The sequence below is a fragment of the Falco naumanni genome, chromosome 17 (genome assembly GCF_017639655.2).
Source record: "Falco naumanni isolate bFalNau1 chromosome 17, bFalNau1.pat, whole genome shotgun sequence".
NCBI classification, from domain to species: domain Eukaryota; kingdom Metazoa; phylum Chordata; class Aves; order Falconiformes; family Falconidae; genus Falco; species Falco naumanni.
In genome coordinates, this window is record NC_054070.1 from 4924049 (window position 1) to 4945321 (window position 21273).

At 54.5% G+C, this 21273-nt stretch overlaps 1 protein-coding gene across 2 annotated transcripts; it reads right to left on the reverse strand.

The window, feature by feature from the left end:
- Positions 1-10503: 10503 nt before the first annotated feature.
- PI16 (peptidase inhibitor 16) lies at positions 10504-20035 on the reverse strand. Of its 2 annotated transcripts, XM_040617046.1 has the most exons (5): positions 19019-20035; positions 16287-16505; positions 15573-15682; positions 14732-14820; positions 10504-11934 (listed from the first exon to the last, which is right to left on the reverse strand). In XM_040617046.1, the coding sequence occupies exons 1-5, from the start codon at positions 19169-19171 to the stop codon at positions 11792-11794; spliced, it is 714 nt and encodes a 237-aa protein (XP_040472980.1). In that variant the 5' UTR covers positions 19172-20035; the 3' UTR covers positions 10504-11791. The 2 variants fall into 2 exon arrangements, with proteins under 2 accessions (XP_040472980.1, XP_040472979.1); XM_040617045.1 differs by lacking the exons at positions 14732-14820; positions 15573-15682; positions 16287-16505; positions 19019-20035 and adding an exon at positions 12306-13069.
- Positions 20036-21273: the final 1238 nt, after the last annotated feature.

Here is a 21273-nt window from a genome sequence, read left to right on the forward strand (position 1 = left end):
AGCTGTTCTTGGCTTTTTAAGCCCTTGCTTTTCTTACGAGGACGGAGCTGTGCTGTGATAACAAGCTGTTTACTGCACCAGCGTGTGTATCCTGCACACGTTAAGGTGTGATACACAACAGAGACGCCATCAACAGTAACATGCCTTGAAAGTTTAAGGGAACTTGGTGACGTTACCATACAATTTTGTGCAGAAGCATGGCAAAAATACCAGAACCATGCGCCAAATAAAGGCGATATTTTTTTTCATTATTTTATTTTTTTATTTTTTTTTTTTAAAAAAAAGTGATTCTGCATTTCCTTCAGTAGCCTGGATGTCTTGGAGTTAGTAGTCACGTCTCTTCGTTCACGGATGCTTGGAGGAGCAGATCTCTGTCCCTGTGGCATGGGGGGGATTGGGCTCTGATAAGGCATCGGTGTTGGAGCGATCGTCCTACCTTTCCTTGAGGGGCTGCCCAGACACCTGGAGAGAAGCAGACACTTTCAGAGAGGAGCTGGGAAGGAGAGCAGAAAGAGGTGAAATCGCTTTTCTTGCACAGAAAGGTATTTGCCTCCATATCTGCTTGCCTTGCTTACAAATGGACAATGTAGAGAATTACACAGGTGACGGTGGTCCTGGGGCCGGGGCTGTAGGGGTGGGTGCTGGGCTGGGGGTTCGCATTGCAAATTAAATATTTTGGACAAAATCTACGTTCGGGCTGGACGTTACCTGCACACCTTGCGCGAGCAGCTTTGGAACTGAACATCGAGAAATAAAACAGTATTAATGGAAGCATTTTATATCACAGGAAAGGATCTGCTTGCTTTAGGTGTTTAAGTGAACCTTTAGAATCGAGTACGAAGCAGGTAAAAATAAACCAGAAAGGTATTTTTTCTCTTATATCTCTTGATTTTTAGTGTTTCAGGGGAATTATTCTATGAAATATCAATACCGCCTGTTTTACTTTTATGACGAAAATTCTGGGTGGGGTTTTTTTTTTCCTTCAGGAGAGTGGAAATTATATGCTAATTTACAAAGAAAATACAGGAACGTTTAGAAAAACCGTTACCTTTGTGGCCACCTTTAATAACGGATTTATCAAGGGTTAATAAAAGATAAGTAGTGTAACAAGCAGGTTACAAATGCCTGTATTACAGATAACAGTATGAGATTCATTAATAGTGATCTAGGTGTTTATAAACATCTGATAGGACTTGAGACAACCCCTAACAGAGGAGTAGCTATTTATTAAGATACCTGCTAATTGTTTAATAATAAATGCTACGACAATACTGGTATAAAATACGACCTACGTCATTAAAAGAGCATGGAGGAAAAGCATTGCTGGGAGACGGGGGCTGTTGCAGGAATGAACTTTAAGTATTTTTACTTCCACTTCCGTTTCCCTCTTCTCAGCACCTTTGATTAACGCTTTCAAAGCGTGATCTTTTAATATCGGCTCTGGGACGGGGTGCCTGGGAAGACGGCCGGCCTTGCTTTTCCGAGAGGTTCGCCTGGCCTGCGAGAAGTTAAAAGCAACTTGTCCTCGTGGCTGGTTTGGCAAATGTCTTTTTATAATTTTTTTTTTTTTTTTTTTTTTTTTTTGCTTTCCAGTAGCGCAGGGTGCGTTCAAGATGTTTTTTTGCTCCGTCTGCCGCTTTTTCTGCGAGCGGGCTCCTCGCTGCCGGCCAGTAGTCGCACGGCTCTAAATGGCACCCTACATGGCGGCAACATCGGGGAGCAATTGCAGACCTTCCTCGCTTCTTTTTGTTTGGGTTTGGTAGGGCTTTTTCGGTTGTTTTTTTTTTTTTTTTTTTCTTCCCCCTTTTGCATGTTTGCTTTTTGTTTTCCCACTCCAGCAAGGCGAGGAGATGAAGGCATGACCGGCTTTCCCTACTGGCAAAGCTAAGGAAACAAAATGGCTGCCCGTCAGCCATTTTGTGCCAGTGCAGCCGGCGGGCTGCAGGCAGCTTGGCATCGGCTGGGGCCGGTTCTGCCCCAGCGCAGCCCATGCTCCAGGAGCCTGAAAAGCCTCTCGGAGACTTGGGGCCCTGGTTTCCCACTGAGAAGCCCTGCCTGTCCCCAGCACGTTTTGGCACCGACACACGGGACTGGGGCTATACAAAGGCTGAAAGCAGTGTCTGCTTTTCAAGGAGTGACTTTGTTGTTTTACGGTTTCCTCCTCCCCCCTCCTCCATTGCATTCAGTGCTCCTTAATAAACCAGATCAGCTCCTCAAAGCTTCGGAGCCTTTCCAGCTACTCTCCAGGCTCGGTGCCTCCCGGCTTTAAAGGCAGAGACTTGGCCGTGCTTGGGCATCTTCGGTCTGCAGATGCTTTGAAATTTTGGGAGGCATCAGCTGGGGTTGTCTGCTGGGGGGCTGCTGGGCCAGGCCCCAAGCCCCGCTCGCTGAGGATCAGCTGTGCTTCACCTCTCCCTCCCAAAAATTAATCTGAAAGCTGGATGGGAAATGCCAGTTTTTTGCCAGCCTAGAGGATCTGGCTGTGAAAAAAACCATATTAATCCTTCACCTGCCAGTTTTCTCCAAGCACTTCTAGGCAGCTGGACTGAGCGGTGGCACGCTCTGAGCATGGGCACCTTCCTGCAGGCTCTCACAAAAGCCTTTTTTTTTTTTTCCGTGAAAATTTTATTTTTTCGTGAAAATTTTACCCAGATTTTCTTTTAGTGAAAATAATTTTGAAGGATTCGTATGAATCCAGAAAGGGAAGATTGCCATGCCACTACCTTAAGGTCTGCACAGAAAATGGTGTTTTTCAGAGGTCCAGTTTCTAGCAGTCAGCTATCCAAACATCTTCAAAATCTGAGCTTAAATAACGTAGAAGGCAGTGAGAGGCTTTGGGGTACAGGCTTCTGGCTCCTACAGACCCTGTTGGCGATTTTATCTGGAATTTTGCATATCTACATCCCATTCCGGCCCTTGCGATCCAATGCTCCGGCAGCAACACGCTAGAAGGGAAGGCTCCGTGTCTGGAAAGCAGGGCAGAGCTGGAAATCAGCTCACTTTGGCGATTGCCATGGGATTATTTTTGCTGAGAATCTCGGTAGACACAGTTTGCACAAACCTTATGGCTGCGTGGATATACGACTAATTCGTAACGCCTCACAAAACCTCCGCGGGGTTCTACCGTCGCACTGTTACCCGGTATGTGTGCGATCTCTCTCCCAGGGTCTGTGGTTCTCCTGCAGATATTAAAATGGAACATCACTTTTTCCCTGTCAGTCGGGAGAGGTGGGTAGTGACCTGTGCTAACCTGGTTAGGCTGGTCCAGACAAACCATTGCCCTGGCAGTGCGACCAGGGTCTGGAGCAGGACTTCCCAAGGCTGGTACCAGTGTCACCATGGGTTTGCTGCGTCATCTTTGGCAAATTTGGTCACCTCTCTGCTTCTCCTTCTTTCCCCATCCTCGGTCTTGACGGTTTAGGCCACAAAGCCATCCAGGAGAGGGGCTTGCTGTCGTTGCAATTTGTATAGCACCTAGCACAAACAAGCGTGACAGTGACACCAAGGGTAGGATGGTCATGGTGATCCTTACCAGGTGCAGTATTTCTAAATTCTCCCGTTTGACTCGTTTCTTCACAGACCCTGGCAAGATCGGGATTGCAGAGTCAGCAGCTGGGTATTCCCAAAACTTATGCTCATTAAGACAATTATTACAATTAAATCTCCTGTTTTCAGGGTTACTTATAGAAGTCAGGAGGAATTCCACCTCCACCCCCCATGTATAATTAGATTTATGTGAACTAGGAAATATTTAATGTAATTTCCCACCCACAGTTTGAGATTGGTCCAAACGCCTATTCTCTGCAATGGTATCAAAAGTGACCTTTTAAGTGCCTGGCCCATACATCTTGCTTATATGTTTAAAGGAATATCAATCACCAGCTTGGGAATCAGGAATAACTGCTCCTCCAAGTCAGTTGCCAAGAGTCTTTTAGGAGATGATGAGCTTTCTCTGCTACATGCATCACCTGATGCCACCATCCAGGCCACCCCACCTCCCCAGCCCTTTACCCCTGCAGCGACCGCTGGTTTTCTTGCCACCACAATCCCTTCTGGTGGGTGCCTGTGGCACTAGTTTAATTATTGGGAAGCTGAAACGCTTTAGACTAAACTCATACTTCTGTCCCCAAGGAGGCAGAGTGGCCTGTGACTGACTGGATGGACCTTTGAGCCCGATTGTGACCTCGGTGAAGCTCTGGCTGGTGTTGCGTGTGAGGAGGAGGAATGTGCAACCTCTGCGCGTTCCTTTCTGTGCCAATAAAACAGGGAGAATAATATTTCCCATTGGAAGGCTGTTTGGGATGCACGGTACTTGGCACCGCGGATGGGCCGGGTCCTTCAATGCTATAGGAATCAGTCCTGCAACGTGGATTTTTTGACGTTTATAGCCCGTCACACCGGGACAGGCCTGGGCCAGATGGCCTGGCACAGTAGGGCATCCTTTGTGGAGGCTGAGTTTGTCAGAGGAAATTAAGAGAATTACCTGGACGGTGTTGAACGCCAGTGAGAAGGACTTGTGGACAGCTCTGCAAAGGAAAAGGGACGCTTTCCAAACCTTGCCGCGAAGATATACACCCTAAACTCTCACCGCAAGGACCCCGGCAGCCACAGTTCACCAGGCCTTTGGGAATCTCGCTTCTTTAGGCTGTTGCCTGTTAGCTGGGGAAGAACAAAGCATCAGGCAGCCATCGTGCCTTTGGGGACATTTGCCTTAGCCCCAGCCTCTCCCACCGCCGCACCGGGCAGCCTTTGGGGGGGCTGGGGACACCTCCCGCTGAGCTCTCATGGGAAGCCCTCCATGGGCTGCGGGTGGCTCCCCGGTACTTACGGCTGGCTTTAATCATCAAGGGGAATTCTTTCTCATTGCAAAAAGAACCTCACACGTTTCTTTTAAACTACCAGCTTAATACCTTGCATCTGTATTTGGGTGTACAGAGAAGGAGAAAGTCTCAGAAGGTGAGCCAAGGGCTTGGGGGGAAGCCAGTCCGTCTCAGATCCATGGTAATATTGCCTGGCTGCGCTATAGCATTAAAGGGACACCGAGCCTGCATGTTGCACTCATTTGTTTGGGAAATAAGATCTGCCTTGATGTACTCGATACCATTCCATTTGCAGCCTAAAAGCTTCCTTGTACTCAGTTATTTCTAATCTGCTCAATTCCCTGGAGTACATAGCAGCTAAATTGATGGATTCTCTTATCTGGTCTGGCAGGTTTGTTCTAGATAGGCTGTGTGCTCAAGAGGTGAGGTCAGCCCAGCTGCTGCGCGTTACTTGGTGTTACTGCAGTCTCACAGGGCCATGCTACCTGCACGTATGGCCCCGGGTTCAAAGGGGAGGGCTGCTGCTTCCGTAAGCCCTTGGGTACATAAAGTCTGCGGCCAGTGCGATTGCCAAGGGTAAAGTATAGTCCAAGTGGACTGAAGGGAGGTTTAAAAAAGGAGAGGGGGCTCCAGGACAAGGTTGAGTACGAGACTCCTTTTCCCTAACATCATGAAGTCTGATGAATTTTCATGCCTTTCTCTTCACAGGGGCTGCAGAGTAGCCGATGCCTGGATACGGATCAGCTCGTTGCCTTTGGACTGCCACGGTGCCAAGCTGTCCTTGAGGCTGAGGTAGTAGATTGAATAGTTGTGGAGTGCGGTCCTCCCTTGGAGCTAACTATACAATCTACTGTCTTTCCTAAGGAGACAGTCAGGTCTTCGGTTCTCATCATCTGCTTCTACACCAAGCACGGAGGCAGGTGGTGCAAGTAACGCAAAGCCAGCGGTGCGGCCACGAGTCTCCAAGGCCTCCGTACTGCTCTGTGGAGGTGAGGTAGTAGGTTGTATAGTTTGGTGGGAGGGATTTTATCCCATTTCAGGTGATAACTATACAGTCTATTGCCTTCCTTAAAGAGCAGCAAAACCGCTTGGAGGACTGGCTCAGCCACGGAGCTCCCGAGGCATCGTCAGTTCTTTCTGTTGAGGATCCTAAAACACAGCATGGTGTTGTTGAACAGCTCAGTGGTCTTCTCTTACAGCATCAAGGATTGCATTCTTCCAGGGACCGCTCTGTGCCTCAGCCGTATGAGTGTGGAGCCACCTCCTTACAGAAAACCGAACCTCTCTTTAACGGGTGCAAGAGAAACAATGAAATGAGTTGGTGCATCAGCTCCTAGTGTTCCATTCTAGTCTTTTTTTTTTTTTTTTTTTTTCTCTCCTTTTCTTCTTTCAGGAGATGGGCTCACGTTGTAGAGGTTTTAAGCGTGCTGTTCTTTTCTGGTCTTCCCTCAAGTCTGGAGGGGAGTAGATACTTTGGTACGAAGCAGATTGATCTGAGCTTGCGATTTTAAGTTTGTTGTGCCCAGTTCTGAAGTCTGGGTTAAGAACTGGCTCCAAGAGCAAGCTTAGCCCGTGGACTCAAAGCCTTGGGAGCCGATCAGATTTGGCTGTTTGGCCCCTACTCAGGAAACACATTCCGTTTTGGACAACTTCCCAGCTCTCCCATGGTAGAGGGTGGTTCTTTCTGACTTGATAATCCGTATCAGCCTAACTCACTTATATGCAAATCCTGGCGAGGACATTAGGGCTCCTGTGTTTTTGCACAGAATAAGCCAATGTTTCAGACTAACACCCTGTCCTAGAGGGGAGACAGGTGGGGAAGAGACGTGATCCCAAGGGAGCAAGTCCTAATCTTTCTGGGTTCTCCCAGGCAGGTAGCACTGTCATCTAACAACAGGCATACAAGAAGACAGAACGCTGCAGAGCTCTGGTGCTTGACAAGGGTCAGGGAGTTGTTATTTCTTCTCTTAGGAGCAGATGGGACTATTCCTCTGCCATATTCAAAAGTAAGTAGGATCAGGACCATAAGCGGAGCTGTGACACGATCAGGGCTGGAGGACATCTCAGGCCGTTATCACTGCCATCCCACTGTTAGGGAGAAGCGTGAGATCTGAGACATTGGGGCGTGAGGGCAAGCAGAGGACACCTTCTCAGATGAACCGGGAGGAAGCGAGCTGCAAAAAGAAATCGGAGGCCTGAAATTTCACCCTGACCAAACACAGAGCGAGACCCAGAGCCGATTGCTTGGGCCATGGGACTCCCCAGAATGAAGCAGCTTAAGGCTTCTCCGCTTCTTGGGATGGGGCGTAGATGCAGCAGGGCTGGGACATGACTTCCTCAGGCTGGGCAACAGCTGGTGGGTGGGGATGCCGCAGTGTCTAGCGGCGAAGGAATGCAGTCCTCTCTCCATAAATCTGGCTTTTCAGCCGTCCTGGCAACTTGCTGTGCGAAACTACAGCTTAGTCCTCTTAGACGCGTTATTATCCTCAAGCTGCTTGCTAAGGGGCAGGGCTCCTACCCACAAATTGCTTGGAAGGTACCAAAATAGCACCACAAGCATGGGAACAGAGCGGTATATCCACTTCGTCTGTAAGAGGTATCCCCTAGTAAAGAACTCATCCTGTGTCCCTCAAGTGAAACCAGTTCAGCCCCCCCCCCCCCCCTTCCCACCGAGAGAGTCACAAGCAGTGAAACTGTGCGAGCTGGGAGCCGTGAATTACTGGAGAGATTCGCTTGTGAAAATAAACTTGGTTTGATTTTTTTAAAACAGCGTCTTTTTACTGCCTTGGAGCCAGCTTGGCTGGTGGATTGGGACCTCTGGAGGGGTGGCCAGCATTCCTGACTGTGTGTCGCTGGCCAGATTCTCCATTTGACCAAAACCCTGAGCGTGAAAGGGAAGCCACGGCCAGGGCACGATGAGAATGTAGGGCAGATCGGGTTGGCCAGGCAGCGGAGACCATCCGTCCTGGCTGTCAGCGCAAATCCTACCACCAAGCCCTAACCTGCTTCCTCACCCTCAGCCAGCTCAAGGGCTGCAGCTTGGGCTTCCCTCTACCTTGGATGGTCCTTGCTATAAGCGTGTTTGTAACTCTTGATACCAGCCACAGAAGATGGGGACTTCCAGGCTCCACTAACCCCTCGCCTTGTCTCCAACAAATCACAACTAGGGCTCAGAAAGCTGCCGAGGCAGTACTCGGCGTCGCCGATCCTTGCCGGCACAAGGGAAGGGCAGCCCCTGCCCAGGAGGGGGGTCAGCAGGCTGGCTGAGCTCCTAAGTGCGGATGTCTGGGGCACCCGGCTAACGCACTGGCCAGGATCCCGCAGCACATCTCAGCGGGGCAGCCCCTCTGGCAGCAATGCCATCACTGGCTGCAATGGCAAGGAGGGGCAGGCACCTTGCCTTGGTGAAAAGTGACTGAGAAAGGTGGGTCCCTGCCAACACCTGGGACACTGTGGGAGAAGAACGCTTTCAGCCCAAGCACCCAGAGAGCGTATCTGGCAGCTAGCCGGTCCTACCAGCATCACAGCCCCAGCTGCACATCCCCCAGGATGGTGTGTACGCATACCCCAATCCTTCCAACTCACCATGTTCAGGTCAGCTTCAGGAGCAGGAGCTAAGCAACCTCCTCTCCCTCAACCAGCAGCAGGCATGTTCCTCTCCCCAGTAGGAAACAAGCCCCAGGGGTGGAGGAACCAGGCAGGTGGGGCTAATGCAGCAGCCAGACCTTATAAACTCCACAAATCCCATGATTTTAACCCAACTGACCACAGCTGATGGTTAACACCTTCTCCTCCTCCCACCACACCCAGCCATGGGGCTGCCAGGACCTGGCAGCATCTCTTCCAGGGTCTTGGCTCCTTTCCTCCCACCCCCAAGGAGCTGCCTGCTGGGTCACCCTGATGCCAGAGCATCCTTCATGCCAGCCCCAGAAATGGAGTGGAAATGCTGCAAAAGTCCCCCTTGAATGGTTTGTGTCCTCCCCCGTGCCCCACGCCGTACCCTGCCCTTGCCATGTTGTCACCTTCCCTCCTTCCCTGACCCCCCCTAATTTAGGATTAATCCAAACCACCCCAAATGCCTGTGCTGGCAGGGCTCAGCCCCGCTGCCCTGGGGTGCAGAGGGAAGAGGAAAAGGGATTTCCCTTCTGGTTTTGAATTTTCTGTTACAAGGAACTCTATAAATAGGTTCTTACACAACTGCGTGTCTCCAGAAGTCAAAACCTCAAAGAAAACAGAACTCAACAGTTTTCACAAGGTTCATTAGCCCCAAATTAATGATAAAATATTTAAATCCTAGAATTATTTTGATGGGCTTCTGCTAATGCTGTTAATCAGCAGCACGGTTGCTCCTAGCTCCGTGGTGGCTCTCAGCAGGGTGGGGGATCCGGCGTTGCAAAAAATCAGGTGGTGACCAAATGCCCCGATTTTGCTGGGGGGAGAAACGCTTTTCTGCTCTTTTTATTGTTTGTAGGGAGTGAATGGCTAGGTTCTTCTTCGCCCAGATACAAAAACCGTCCTGGTCCTGAAGTGCTCTCCCAGCTTCATCCCTGCCAGAATCCTCACCCCTTAAACAGGTGAACCGCAGCTGCTCCGGCTGGATTTTGATCTGTCCCTAACCCAAGGCTGGATTTCCCCCCCCCCCCCCCCCCCCCCCCCGCCCCCCCCCAAGAGCAGCTCAGCAGCAGGAGCTCAGCCAACCACGGCACCTGGGCATGAGGTTGTTTTTAATTTGATTCTTAACTACGTCTGATGCTTGCGATTAAATAAAGCCCTAAACTCTCCGTAGGGTTCCGCGTAGCGAGTTGGGAGCTGCCCAGTTCTCTGCGGGGTCTCTCCCACCGCCATCTGCCGGTCACCATTTAGCAGGGCTGGCAGTGACCGTGACCTAAAACAACCCCGCAGCCAGCTGGTTTCCTGCAGCAGGAGAGCTGGTGCTGCTGGGCTCCTGCTGCAGGATTTCAGGGAGAAGGGAAATGCCGAGCTGCGGGGCAAAGCGGGGGCAGAAAGGTGGGGAAAAGCAAAAAAAGCAAAGGTCTGATCCCGGCATCGCTCCTGGGCTGCGAGTTTGTGCCTCGCCGAGACCCTTCCCCCGTGTGCTGCTCATCCGCTGACGTCTGGAACTACTTGGCTGAGGGATGGAGGTGGACTGGAGAAGGTGATGTTCTCCAGCAAACATGCTGCAGAAACACAGGATCTGGGGACACACTTGCATTTAGCATCTTTCTCTGCTGTGAAGGTGAAAAATTGTGTGTTTGGGGGCGGGAGAGGCTGGCTGCTGGACCTCTTAAAAGAGGGAACCAGAAACGCTCCAGCCCCCCTTTTGATCTCTTCCTTTTTTCCTCCAACTTCTCTTCCTCTTGCTTTCCTTGACCAAAAATTCCTGGCGGGGACACATCTCTGCTTTGCACTCAGCTGGGGGCTCGGGGAACATTCCCTACATCATCCTCGATCATCTCCACCTCCTGCTGCTTTTACACAGGTTTAAAACCATTAAGTTGCAACCTTGCAAAAACTGGCCCCTGGACGCTTTTGGAAAGCCGAACCCACACCCCCTTCAGCACCTCCAGGAGTAATTCTGCATAAGCACACGCTCAAGAATATTTTATAGATAGAATAAGCAGGTCCCTGGCCTCTGGATCCCCCAGCGAGACACTGCACGCCCCACAACAGGCTTTTACAACAGGATTTATTCAGTGCATGCTCTGGGGATGCACAGGAGACAGCATCGTGGAGGAGGACACAAATATTTGCCTTCAGGTCATTCTCCACCTCATCTGTTTAAGAAATCAAGGGATGCAACAACCAGAGAAGGGACTGTATCACCTAGTCCCTTCCACCGCTCCGCAAAGCTCATCACATATCCAACACACCTTACTGGGAACGTTCCAGTGAAGGGAGCAGAGACATGGGGCAATAAACCACAGTGTCCCAGACAGTGAAAGCAGCCCTGCAACAAGTCCTGGAACCGCTGGTAACCTCTGTCACCATTCACTCGTCTCTCTTGAGCTCAAATTGTACCAGCACATGTGATGACTTGTTGCTCCTGGACCAGGTTCCACCACACGCAAATTATCTGTCAGCTGGGATCTGCATCTAAATTCAAATACACGGCAGTTACGCAAGGAAGGAAGCCATGCAGAAGAAAGCTGCGTGAAGGAGCCCGTAACTCCTCTTTAGCGCTGAAGGTTTTTCTTCTGTGCATGATGCACCCAGGTGCAGGCACACGCGTAAAATAAAGTGGTGGCAATGGACTAACTGTGGAATGGGTACATGCGGCACAGGGCAGAAGAGAGGAAGGAGGCAAGGGCCGAGGGGCGTGAGGAGGAGGAAGGAGTACATCTGGGTAGTACTGGCCATATACTAGAACCAGGAAGGGAAAATAAAATCCTCTCCTGTGGGGGGAGAAAAAAAAAAGCAAAGCCACTCTTTCTGGACAAAAAGGGAAGAGATGAAACTTCTCCAAAACTGAGATGAACAGGCACATCAGGAAGGGAAAAGAGCATTTTTGTTGGAAACTCATCCTGACAAAGACCAAACCACCACGTCTCAGCTACAAACACCAAACCCAATGACCATGTCTCATCACCACTCGGGTTTCCAAGTCATTCTGCTTTCCCTGGGGACACGGTGCAGCGGGGCCTGCCAGCCACACAGGTGGGTGGGATAGCTCATCACTTCCAGTCTGGAAACGGACCAGAAGCCCAGGCTGGCTGGGAGGAAAGGAGAAGCATCCAAGGTCACCAGCATTATGTCAGACCCTCCTGCCCTTGGGTCTCTTCAGGAAGGGGACCAAGTTCCCATGGGACTGCCAGCTGCCCTTGGCTTGTCGGGGCTGGAGCAGATAAGGCAGCATAAGAAGAGAGTGTCAACCTGAATTGTCCATGGTGTCTCCCAAGCCCACCATGGCTGTGGAACTACCAACGCTGAAGAAAGCCTTGGTGACTGGTGCAGGGACAGCTGAGAAAGACCATTCAAAGCAGAAGGCCCACCAGGACGACACTGGGTAGGAGGAGGAATGAAAGCCCCAAGCAGGTACTGGGGGCTCCAGCCACAGGCTGATCCATGCTTGTCTGATCTGAGTTTGTCTCCGGTTCTTCGGTGTCCAGGGCACCTGCTGGCAGAAGAGAAGAAAACATGGAATTAGAGGTGAAGATGTGGACAACAGAGGAACTCCCGCTCATGCAGCTCCATCAGTGACGTGCACCGAGACACTGGGAGGTGCGAGGCAGCAGTGCACAGATCCAGCGGGGGCTGGTGCGTTAGTGGGGAGCAGGCTGTAAACAGAACCATGCTTCACGAGCGAGACATCCAACCGGTCCCTTTCAGTGTTAGAGAAAAGAGTGAGGGGAAGGCTCGGTGCCACAGACGAGAGGAGGATCCAGAGGACCAGTGCAATACTGCGTCCTCCCAAGCGCTCTCCATGCTGCTTGGGGATCACCGAACATCTGAGGGTCCATGCCAGGACAGACCCCACAATTACCTTACCTGAGAGGGAGGTCTGGAAAGCAGGGCTCTGCCCTTTTTTTTCTTTGGAAGATGATGTTAAGCGCAAGAAGGTGGGCTCTTCGGGGCTGAAGACCACTGACTTTGAGGGGGTTATGAGCTCAGCTTTATTGAAACCTAACCTGATGTCTGGAACTACTTGGCTGAGGGGTGGAGGTGGACTGGAGAAGGTCGATTTCTCCTTCCCATCCTCTTTGACGCCTGTATTCGTTTCTGGGACTGGTTTGGGGCTGAAGGCTGGGCTTTCTAATAAGGCTGGATCCTCTGTGGTTAAGGGGCTAACAGACCCTCGAGCGTCTACCTCTGCTTCTGGAGATGCTTTATAATCCAGGTCTAATGAGGGCTCAAAAGAAAGAGTCAGCCCCGTTGCCTCAGTAGGACTGGATCGTTCTGTTTCAGGGGGTTCTGGCTTTGTGGTTGTGGAAGTTTGTGGTTGTGTCTTTGCTGCTGTGGTGGGTGCTGGTGTTGTAGTGGTGGGTTTTGGCTTTGCCGGTGTCGTAGCAGCAGGTGTTGGCTCGGCTGCAGTGGTGGTGGGTGATGGCTTGGCTGGAGTGGTGGTTGTGGTAGGCTTTGATGTGCCCATCGTTGTGGTGGGTTTTGGTGTGGTGGGTGTTGGCTTGGTGGTAGTGGTAGCTGTGGTGGTTTTTGGTGTGGTGGGTGCTGGCTTGGCTATAGTGGTGGCTGTGGTGGGTTTTGGCTTGGCCATAGTTGTGGTGGGTGTTGGCCTGGCTGTAGTGGTGGCTGTGGTGGGTTTTGGTGTGGTGGGCATTGGCTTGGCTGTGGTTGTGGTGGGTTTTGGTGTGGTGGGCATTGGCTTGGCTATAGTGGTGGCTGTGGTGGGTTTTGGTGTGGTGGGCATTGGCTTGGCTGTGGTTGTGGTGGGTTTTGGTGTGGTGGGTGCTGGCTTGGCTGTGGTTGTGGTGGGCTTTGGTGTGGTGGGCATTGGCTTGGCTGTGGTTGTGGTGGGTTTTGGTGTGGTGGGTGCTGGCTTGGCTGTAGTGGTGGCTGTGGTGGGTTTTGGTGTGGTGGGCATTGGCTTGGCTGTGGTTGTGGTGGGTTTTGGTGTGGTGGGCATTGGCTTGGCTGTGGTTGTGGTGGGCTTTGGTGTGGTGGGCATTGGCTTGGCTGTGGTTGTGGTGGGTTTTGGTGTGGTGGGTGCTGGCTTGGCTGTGGTTGTGGGGGGTTTTGGTGTGGTGGGCATTGGCTTGGCTGTAGTGGTGGCTGTGGTGGGTTTTGGTGTGGTGGGTGTTGGCTTGGCTGTGGTTGTGGTGGGTTTTGGTGTGGTGGGCATTGGCTTAGTGGTAGCAGTTGTTGTGGTGGGCTTTGGTGCGGTGGTTGTTAGCATGGTGGGCTTTGGCTTGGCAGTAGTAGTGGTGGGTGCTGGCTTGGTGGGTTTTGGCTTGGCCATGGCTGTGGTGGCTGCTGGTGTTGCAGGTTTTGGCTTGGCTGGGGTTGCCATTGGGAGTGTGGTGGCAGGTTTTGGCTTGGCTGTCGTTGTGATGGGTGTTAGTGTTGCGGGTTTTGGCTTGGCTGTGGTTGGGAGCATGGCTGTGGTTGTGTTTGGGAGCGTGGTTGTGGGTAGTGGCTTGGCTGTGGTTGGAACCATGGTTGTGGGTCTTGGCTTGGCTGTGGTTGGAACCATGGTTGTGGGTCTTGGCTTGGCTGTGGCTGGGAGCGTGGTTGCGGGTTTGGGCTTGGTTGTGGTTGGGAGCGTGGCTGTGGTTGTGGTTGGGAGCGTGGTGGTGGGTTTTGGCTTGGCTGTGGCTGGGATTGTAGTTGTGGGTGGTGGCGTGGCTGGGGTTGTGGTTGGAAGTGTGGTTGTGGGTCTCGGCTTGGTTGTGGTGGGCACTGGTGGTGTGGGTTTTGGCTTGGCTGTGGTTGTGGGTTTTGGCATGGCTGTGGTTGGGGTGGGTGGGCTTGCCTTTGCTGTCACAGAGGCTGGAGTGGTCTCTTCTACTGTGGGTTCTGGTGAGAGACGAAAAGTGCCATGGGTTAGGGCTGGGGTCCTCAGCGGATCTCCTGCACTGAGCAGGGCCAGCAGAAAGCAGTGGGGGGTGAAGCAGCAGCTGACCCCTCTCAGGTCACCCTGGAGCATCCCTCACTCTGGGGCTCCCAACCTGGAGACATCTCTACTCCCTCACGCAACCTTCTGCCCCTCAAGGGGCATCCTCACGGGGCAAAACTTGCTGGCTAAGGGGGCACGAGGTCCTCGTCCGACCCTCCTCGTCTCCAGGCAGCTGACCCGTCCCAGGGGCTGCCGTCGCACCTGACGTCTCACGCTCCAGCCCTGGAACTGTGGGTCCAGGGCTTCCTGATAGCTCCAGGGGGGTTCAGAGCTTGGACCCCCAACCCAGGGGTCTGGGTCCCAGTAGCCTGTCAGGGGCCACGCGCCGCTTTGCTTCACTCACCGCACAAGGAGTTGACGCAGACTCTGCCCTCGGGACACTGCGAGCACGAGGGTCCTTCCCTGTACGGCTTTCGGCCCTTCATGTTACCCCTGGTGGCAGAAGACACCAAGAAAAGGAAAGCGTGAGGGGGGGAAGCGCCCATCCCGAAGAGGGGTCTGACTCAGCTGGCGTATCCCGGCCAGGGCAGAACTCGGGTTTCACGTAAAAACCAGGTCTTGGTCTCCCGCCCCAGGCTGTCAGCGCTGGTTACTCCACAACCTGCCCCCAAGGCTGCTAAAACCAGGGAGGCAGCTCCAAGGGCCAGATTCTCCACCACCCTTTAGAAGAGAGCAGTGGGTGGGCATTCGGACAAGTGTCCTTGTCTCCCTCCTCCTCCGGACCCCTAAGAAGGTCTGCAGGTGACGGCTGCTCTTGGTGTCACCAGCACCTGGTCCCCAGGGGAAGTCCCAGGGCTCTGCAAGCGGGAACCCACCCCTCCTCCCACGTCCAACCCTTCCTGCTGGTGCAAACGGGCTTCTCCACCCCAGGTGACCGCTGCTCCTGGTGGGGAGGAGCAGGGAGTTTGTACCCTCGGCTACTGCGACATCAGCTCTGGGCAGGTCCTGGGGGGGGGGAACGTCCCTCCCCGCGTCAGTGCCAGGAGCTGAGGCAGACCTCGGCAGTGGCAATCGCGGGCGAAGATCACCAGACAACCCTTCCTTCCTCCGAGACCAGCCCAAGATAACAAAAACCTTTCTTGGAATTGCTTTGCTTTTACTTCTGAGCAAGGCCAAATCCTGCTCTGCTACGAGGACGTTTCCAGCACCGGAACCCACCAAGCTGCGTGAGGTGTGGGACTTACGGGGGATAATAGTTGCAAACAAGCAGGTACATGTCCTCCGTTTCGATTCCATCGATCTTCTCACAAAACTTTGCCCCACAGCCGATCTGATGCGTGCTTGCCCAGACCACCTAAGACAAAGACAGAGGGTGAAGGTGAAGTGGTTGGGTGAAGGTAGATGTCCTGTGGGCAACCTGTGCCCTGGCTTTGAAGGCTTCTCTGTCACTACACCAACAGCCCCTTCATCTCTTCACGTGGGCCCCAGATCCCACATCCCCACGTTGCTCCAGCATTCAGGATCCTGCTGCTGCCTGGACCACCTCTCAACCTAGGGCTGCAGCCCACGTTCCTATACGCCACAGCTTTCCTACCACATAGTCTGCCCAGGTAGAGCATCACCACCTCCGCTTTGGTCCCGGCACCCCCCATCCATCCATCCTCACGTTTGCCACCACCGCCTCTGCTCCTCCTTGCTCCCACCCAAGACTCAGCCATCTCTGCCTAAGGCAAGCTGGCACCCACCTCTGCTCAGCATGACCTGGGCTGCAGAGCATGTTTAAAAAAAGGTCTTCTCCAAAAGGCTGCTCACGGCTGTCCCTGTGGCTGACCGTGCCTGGGTCCCCCTGTGTCACCATGATTCCCACCCAGCTCCTTTGCAAGGACTCTGGGAGAAGCTGGGGCTCTGGTACAGCTCCTTTCCCAACAGCCCCATCCCTCCCCACCACCGCCCGGTACCTGGGTGTAGTGGCCACACATCTGCCCGGGGACACACGTGGAAGTTGTCAGGTTGTAGTATTTCTCCTCCCCGTTCCAGTCTTCCACGGCAAATTCCAGGTCCAGGGTTGGGGCCATAGCGAAGAGGTTTTCCCCCCGTCGGCCCCTCTCCTTGTTGTGGTCCCAGATGCACTTCTCTGCGTAGGCTTGAGCAAAGGCCTCCAGCTCCGCGTCCCAGCTCTGAAAGGAGCTCGGCGTCAGCGCCCAGAGAGGGACACTGGGCTCTCCGACACCAAAAGGACACGTACCCAGCACCCCTGGGCTCTCTGGCCACCGTTTCCCCATTGACACGTAAAATTCAAATCCCTGCCCAACACGGCCCTCAGGAGAGGGGAGCTCCACCGTCAGCTCAAAGAGGAGCAGGTCAGCGCATCAGCGCGACTCTCACGACCCCAGGCACGTCTAACGCCATCGCGGAGCATCCTCAGCTCAGTGTGGACTAACCGTGAAGTCGGGTGGTCGCAGGGAGGAAACTCACCCCAGGCCACGCAGGAGGGGGCTTGGGGACACCCCTCTTTGATCAGGGTGGGGATGGGAGGAGAGCGGGGCGCATCCCCCCCAGCAGCTGCACAGACGCTGGGAGCACGCGCTCCTGGGGAACATCATCTGCTCGCCTGGATCTGAGAGGCGGCCGCTGGCTGCGTGCCAAGAGCCAGCCCCCCCACCCCCCCCACCCCCCCCGGCCGCCAGCTGAGCCCACCGGCCACACTGATATGCTGGAGGAGGAGGAGGAGGAGGAGGAGGAGGAGGTGGAGGAGGTTTTCTCGCAAGGAGGCACACGGGGAATCCTACGCTGCAGCTGTTTGGCCCGTCCTCGTGCCATTTGATGGAGCCAGCCGCTTTGCTTCTGCAGCGGGCTGGAAGGCAGCCCGGCCAACAGCGCGTCCTGGGGGGGATCCCCCCATTCGGAGCCAGGGCTGGATCCAGCGAGGGACAGGGTCCTGGTGCAGGGCACGTCACCATCGGGGTGCTGAGCGGGGGAGGACACGCCATGGAGCAGCAGTGCTAAGGGGCTAGGGGGGAAGGGAACACCGAAATGGCTGGATGGGGGCACAGTGCTGGCTGACCTCCCGCGGTGGCCCTGGGCCAGCGTGACAGTGATGGCTGGAAACCCAGTTTGGGGAGCGTGCATCCCTCTGGCACGGAGCTGGGCTGCGCAAACGGGCGACTCACACCTGCAGGGTTTGCCTCATTAAAAACTAGAAACGGGGCTTTAGGCTACGTATCCCCCCAGCGCTTAACTATTTCCACAGCAACCAGAGCCGTGTCCCAAACGGGGTGACCTCAGCTGGGCACGGCGCCATGGCAGCAGGTGAACTTGGAGGCGAAGGCAGCCCAAGCAAACATCCCGGGAGGGAGGCGAGGACGATGCTCTCATCGAAAACCTCTACCGAGAAATCATCGGGGCTGCTGTAAGCTAAACATTTGTTGTGCTTCCAAAAAAAAAACCAAAAAAAACCCCAAAAAACCAACCAACCAAACAAAAAAACCCCACAACAACAACAACAACAAGCTCCAGAGCACAAGCGGGTCCTGGGTGTTTAAGCAGGAGCAAAGCAACGCTGCGGAGGGAGCATCCCGGAGCACGCAGTCCAGCTGGGAGCAGCAGGCACAGGCTCAGGGTTGCTGCTGACTTCAGGACCCTGCGAGATCGTTTCCCTCAGGCTTGCTCTAAGACTTTGCCTCCAAAACTCTTCTACTCCCAGTTTCCCAGTTTTCTGTGCCTTGCTCCAGTGGGTGCCCGCAGGTTCACGGTGCTTAGGGTTCTGGCTCCATCCCCTTCGAGCCCGAAGTCAGCAGTCAGACCCTCCTACACCTACATATCACTTCTTGCTTCATTTAGTTGGCAAGTTCTCGTCTACCAGCCCACAAAGGTCTAATTCAGCCTGGGCAACATTTGGGCCAGGCAGGGAGGTCTCCTCCAAGCACCACAAGAGGAAAGCACCCCAGCTATCCACACCAAACAGTCCTTCTCCTCCACAAGTTCTGTTAACAGCGAGAAAAACCACGCGTGGTACAAGATACAACACGATAGGCAAGTCTTAATCAAATCAAGGATGCGAAGACAAAAAGCAGCGTCAGCTCAAGAGCTCGGGTTTGCTCCCACTGAGCCACACGTGATGGTGGGCATCTGACTGTTTCCCCAAGCAAAAAGGGGGATCCCCCACCCCCAAGACAGCCGTGTGCAAGGCACGGTGAGCATTAGGAGCATGGTGGAAAGCTCAAATAATGGAATGGTCGTCGTGTTTGACGTTGCCGTTCCCTCCTCTAAAGAAAAGCTTGTTCACCTGCAAAGGTGAACGCCACGCAGCAGGCGATGCCCCGCAGCAGGATTCCTCCCTCCAGCCCATGGCACCAGCTCATGGCAAAGTCTCACCGGCCTGTCCTCCCCGTGGCAAGGGGCCCCAGCGGGCACTCAGCGAGCGAGAGCTGCTTTGCTTTCACACAGACCACCAAGGGGCTCGCATCCCACTGAGGAACTCCCAGAAACCATCAAAGACGACTCTATAGATGAAAGAAAACTCATCTCTTCAGGGGGGATTTGGGGAACCCCTCCAGGGATGCCCAGCTGTAACCCCACCCGAGGAGCGCTCTGCCTCCCCTAGAGCAAACCCCCATCCCTCCTGGCATTAGGATGGAGGCTCGCACTGCGCAAACACCTTCTGCACGTCTCCGCAGCAAAAGCCACTTACCATCTTCAGCATATCCATAGCAGGGGGAGACACCTGGGAGCGGTATTTGTTATGCCCGTCCAAGATGATCTTCTTTTCTTCATCACTCAGGGACCAGCTCAGCTCCAGCGCTGTGAGCAACAGGAACGCAGGAGGAAGACCTGAGCTCAGCATCGTGCAGCCAGCTTCTGCTCTTAGCAGCCCACGGCTCTGGCAGTCGGATTTAAAGCACCTCCCAAAAGCAAGGAACACCCAACAGCTTGAAGATCGGGGAGGAAATGTATTTCTTTATTAGAGTGGAGTTTCGGAGCCACGCGGTACACACCCATCTCACATATCGGCCTTGATGGAGAGGCGGCAGCATGGCCGGTGCCAACGAGCCCGCAGGGTCCGCTCCCCCAGGCAGACCCCGCGCCTGAATCATCATCCCTGGGTTGGCATTTTTCACCTAAACCTCTGCTGCTCCGAACGTCAGGCATCCCCTTACCCCCGGTTGTGGGTCCTCTCTTCTACCCCCGTCCCTTTTCTCCTAAATTGTAATAATAATAACAATAATCATCATCATCCCTAAGCAACCAGCAAAGCCCTGTTTTACACAAGGGTCCTCCCCTGTCCCTGGAACGCAGCTGCGTCTAGAAACGAAGGCAGCGAGATGCAGCCGCTGAGAAGAGTTTCCAGCGCCTCCCCAGCTGGGAGCCAGAGCCCACCTCGCCCAGCCCCACATCCACGCTGGCCGCACTGGGGGGAAGCAGCGGGGGGCTGAGGAATGGCCCCCCCGGGGCTCCCCCAGCCTGCTGGGAAGCGGGGAGCAAGCAGAGGGTTGATGCCCCTTCCCTGTGCCACCTAAGCAGGAGAAGAGCAGCTGAAATTGCCCCAGAAAAGGGGGGGCTGAGAGTCTGTCGCTGCCGGCTGGAGCGCCCCGAGCAGGGGCTGTGTGGGGACAGGCTGTGCCCCCGCCCCAGGGCTCAGCATCGGGTGGCCTGGACCGCACCGCCACGGAGCCGGTCCCACAGGGACCCTCCAGCCTGCCCCATGGAGACCCTCCAGCCCTCCCCGTGGAGACCCTCCATCCTGCCCCACAGGGACCCTCCAGCCTGCCCCATAGAGATCCTCCAGCCCACCCCGTGGAGACCCTCCAGCCCTCCCCATATAGACCCTCTAGCCTGCCCCATAGAGACCCTCCAGCCCACCCTGTGGAGACCCTCCAGCCCTCCCCATAGAGACCCTCCAGCCTGCCCCATAGAGATCCTCCAGCCCGCCCCATGGAGACCCTCCAGCCCCCCCATAGAGACCCTCCAGCCTGCCCTGCAGAAACCCTCCAGCCTCCCCCATAGAGACCCTCCATCCCGCCCCGTGGGGACCCTCCAGCACCCCCATAGAGACCCTCCAGCCTGCCCCATGGAGACTCTCCAGCCTCCCCCACAGAGACCCTCCAGCCCCCCCCGCAGAAACCCTCCAGCCCGCCCCATCCCGCCCCACAGGGACCCTCCAGCCCGCCCTGTGGAGACCCTCCAGCCTGCCCCGCAGGGACCCTCCAGCCCTGCAGCCTCTTCCTCCCCATCTGCGATTGTGCAACCGCCCCGGCTCTGCTCCAGGAGCTCCTTCGGGGATCGCAGGCTATTCGGATCAGCGGGTGGGCAGCTCTGGCCGGCAGAGCCAAGTTAATCACACGCTGTCGGCTCTGCCTCCCCCTCTCCCCTCCTGGCTCCCCAGGCAGCGCTTTGCCATCTTTCCTGTTGCTTTGGACCATGCTGATCACCCCTCTTACCACAACAGCTCTCCTGCTGCCCCCCAAATCTCTTACCTCAGCACCTTACCTTCTCCTTCGTTAGGTCCTGGCTCTGCCATGCTCTCAAGAGTGGAACAATTTCTGCAAGCAGGGTCTGAGGGTGACACCTCGACGGGCGATCTTCAACTCACCTGGTCACACTGGGGCCCCCGTGTATTGCTAAGGAGTCTGGGTCAAGGCAAACCTGTCTCCATCATGAGACACCTCAACTGCTCTGCTGCTGCATCTCTGGAGACCTGGAGAAACATCTAGAAAGGACCCACGTTGGCTGCAGCTCCTGCTGGCCAGCTCGCGGGGCCCTGGCTGGCGAGGAGCAAGGCAGTGCTGAGAAGACCCCAACGCACGTACTGCTCTCTGCAAGCGAGGTGCGGAGGTGAAGGGCCAAGCCCCCCATCACCCCCGGCACTGCAGCATCCTGGCTAAGCCTGGCCGGAGGTAGCACAGCAGCAAGGAATAAGGAAAACGGGACACACGGTGCTTGTGGGGA